The sequence below is a fragment of the Meleagris gallopavo genome, chromosome 2 (assembly GCF_000146605.3).
Source record: "Meleagris gallopavo isolate NT-WF06-2002-E0010 breed Aviagen turkey brand Nicholas breeding stock chromosome 2, Turkey_5.1, whole genome shotgun sequence".
Taxonomy (NCBI): domain Eukaryota; kingdom Metazoa; phylum Chordata; class Aves; order Galliformes; family Phasianidae; genus Meleagris; species Meleagris gallopavo.
In genome coordinates, this window is record NC_015012.2 from 66,507,292 (window position 1) to 66,510,378 (window position 3,087).

Genomic DNA, 3,087 nt, shown 5'->3' on the forward strand with positions numbered 1-3,087 from the left:
TTTTTAAGCGACAAAGTATAACTCTGCCCTAAGCTTTAGTGCTTTTTAGGTCCGTGATAGATAAAAAGGATTATGTGTGAAGGTGCCAGTCTGAGCTCCTTTATCAGGCGGGCCAGACTGATTCACTCCCTCTACAGGAGCCTTACCTGGTCTTGTAAGGACAGGGTGGAGAAGGCCGGGACACTCTTGGCCCACTTGATGCTCATGAACAGAAGTCTGGCTGCTGACTCACAGACAGATTCAGTGGCCACCTCGTAGAGATACATGGGGGTACCATTGACTTCATGTGGGTACTGAAGTCAGAAAGAAAATAAAGTGACTTCACACAGTGTCTCCACAGCAGCCTGCCCTTCCTTTCCCATACAGCTGCTGCTCGGTGAATCGTGCTCATGCCCAGCACACAGCGTGCACTCTGCTGTTCTGCAACCAGGTGGCATTGCTTCAACGAGCCCACTCCACCCCACTCTTTGCTGCTGTCTGTGTGCATGGATTGCACTACAGCAACAGCTCATTGAAGGATGCTGAAGGGAGAACAACATTATTACATCAGGGAAAACATAAAATTGTGGTGTCATCCTTCATGTTGTTACACGATGGCACACCTGTGGTGGAAGAGTCAGAAAGATACTGTGTTTGATTAAAGATTTGTATTTTGTAACCTGTGCTTGGGAGGCTACCCTGGCAATCCAGCTTTGCACAGCAGAGCAGGGAGCACTTGTTTACCCTTAACCCTTTGTCCAACCCCCCAAGTGCCACAGGCTGTAAACAGACGCATAGAAATATCACATCTACCTATAGGACTGGAGTTGGGTGATGTTTCCAAGCATGCGCTGTGTTTTTTTACAAATTTCTGATTCAACATTTCCCCAAATTATAATATGAAACTATGAGTGAGGATCATGTCCATGATGCCACGCTACCAACTCTGGAAGTGTAGAACTATTAACTGCTTTCCTGTCTGATTTTATAAGTGCTGTGAATAAGAAGAATGCCATTGCAATTAGATTAAAGAAAACTTTGCCTAGTGGCTAGTGTCTGGGCAGTTGAGGCCATGGCAGTACTTCCAGTGGGCCGTTTAGAAAATGTCACAGCCAAGAGGCACAGTGCCAACTTAGCCACATTGGTGTGGACAATCTGCATGCTTCGGTCAGCACAGGGAGCACTTTCTGGACTACACCACTATAGAGATGAGTGTTTTGCTGAAGAAAACTCAGTCTCTGCAGCTCATAAGTTTAAATTTGACCTGAGGATACACTGCGGACAGGAAGGGCAAGTTATCAGCTGATCCTTCTGCATCTACTTCTTGCAAAAGGCACCTCACCCTTTGCACAGAACATTGGGAACGTGCCATTGGAGACTCCACCACAATCTATATCACCTCAAACCTTGCTCTTTGCCATATCCACCCTGTTGGCCCATCCCAGCAATAGATAGACTCTGCAGTACCATTAGGATCTTTGGGCTGACCTTTGGGGTGGGCTGCGCCAGGCCCACCAGGGCCTGCCTCTCAGGGGTGCCAGCAACGGCAGCCAGTTCCAGGCCATGGGGCTCCAGCTGGGAGACAGCAGTGAAGAAAGCAGGTGCTGGCAGGGCAGTAGCAGGAAAGTGTGGGGCACCGCTGCTCTCCTCCTTGTGTCCGCGGAAGTAGAGGGCCACCTGCTTCCGTATTGTTGATGTACGTGGGCCCCGTTCATGCTGCACAGCTGTGGGGCACCGAGGAGAAGTTATGACCTTCATTGGCTGCAGGATAAGTGTCTGGGGGAAGGGAAGGGAAGGGAAGGGAAGGGAAGGGAAGGGAAGGGAAGGGAGACACTGAGGAACTGAGAATGGACGGGGGAACTACACACCCCTTGGCTGTGAGGGGTGGGCATACCGTCTTTGTTCATGTTGACTTCCAAGCACTTCTTCAGCCGGCAGGCCCTGCACTGGTTCCTGTGCGTCTTGTCCACCGGACAGCCCCCCTGCAACAAACGCGGCGAGCCGTCGGGTCGGGGGGTGCTCAGCCCGGCCCTCGCCCTCCCTCCTTCCCTTTCTTGCGAGGCCGGGCCGCCTTCAGCACCCGAGACAGCGACGGCGGCGGCGGCCCAGGGGCGCCCAGGGACACCGGGGGTCTGCGCGCAGCGCTGGGAATGGGGGTGGATGGGAAGTGGGGGAGGAGTGGAGCGCTCTGTGGCTTTGTTTTATTTCATTATATTTCATTATATTTCATTTATTTCATTATATATTTGTCTGTTTTCACTCTGCCTCGGCCCTAGTTGGCGGAGGAAGCGATGGGCCGTGGAGGTAGGGAGCCGCGTACCTGATTTCCCGACTTGCAGACATAGGTCCTGTTCCTCCTGATGCTCCGCTTGAAGAAACCCGAGCAGCCATCGCAGGCGTACACCCCATAGTGCTTGCCGGAGCTGCGGTCCCCGCACACTTTGCAAGGGATGTCCAAAATGCGACCTGAAAGCAGAGAGGGGAGGGAGGGAGAGCAGCTCTGAGCGGCCTGACCTCCACGGGGATTAGCCCCGGAGCCGCGCTACAAGCAAATAATGAAGTGATTTTATAGCCAACTTTCTTTTCCTTGAGCAAGTGTCAGTTTTCGACAATGAGCATTATTCATGCACCACTACGTTTATTTGGGTCTCCTATAATCGCCAAGCCCCACTTTGGAAGGGGAGATTACAGCCGCGGGGGCAGCAGGATTTGCCGCTGGGAGCTGGGGGGCGGGGGCGGGTCTTCCCCCTCCTGAAGCTCTGCACTTTCCCTGGGCAGGGAGCAGTCAGAGAGCGGGGCGCGGATCGGAGCGAAACCAAATAAAACGGGACCAAAGAAACCCCCTCTTTCCTTCCCGTACGAGTCCCGGCGCAACGGGGCCGGTTCGTGCCTATGTGAGGGTTTATTCAGCCCGAAATGGCAGCAAAAAGTCTCCTCCCGCATCTATGCGGCGAGAGGGTGCTCCCAGATCTGCGTCTGCTTCGGCTCCGAAGGGGTGGGAGAACTCGGGCTGGGGAGTACGGCAGCCCTGTGCGAGACCCATCCGAATCCCGCGTGGCTTCGAGATGTTCACTGTCTTTTTCTTTTCTTTTCTTTTCTTTTCTTTTC

General features: G+C 53.2%; 1 protein-coding gene across 1 annotated transcript in view; it reads right to left on the reverse strand.

Annotated features, from left to right (window-relative positions):
* Positions 1–3,087, reverse strand: part of NR2E1 (nuclear receptor subfamily 2 group E member 1) — a 13,462-nt gene that overhangs the window by 7,803 nt on the left and 2,572 nt on the right. Inside the window, exons 4-7 of the mRNA XM_010707538.3 lie at positions 2,300–2,521; positions 1,874–1,961; positions 1,468–1,703; positions 147–293 (exon numbers count right to left, since the gene is read on the reverse strand). Coding sequence (XP_010705840.1) covers positions 147–293; positions 1,468–1,703; positions 1,874–1,961; positions 2,300–2,521 — 693 coding nt within the window. The remainder of the gene's footprint in view (positions 1–146; positions 294–1,467; positions 1,704–1,873; positions 1,962–2,299; positions 2,522–3,087) is intronic.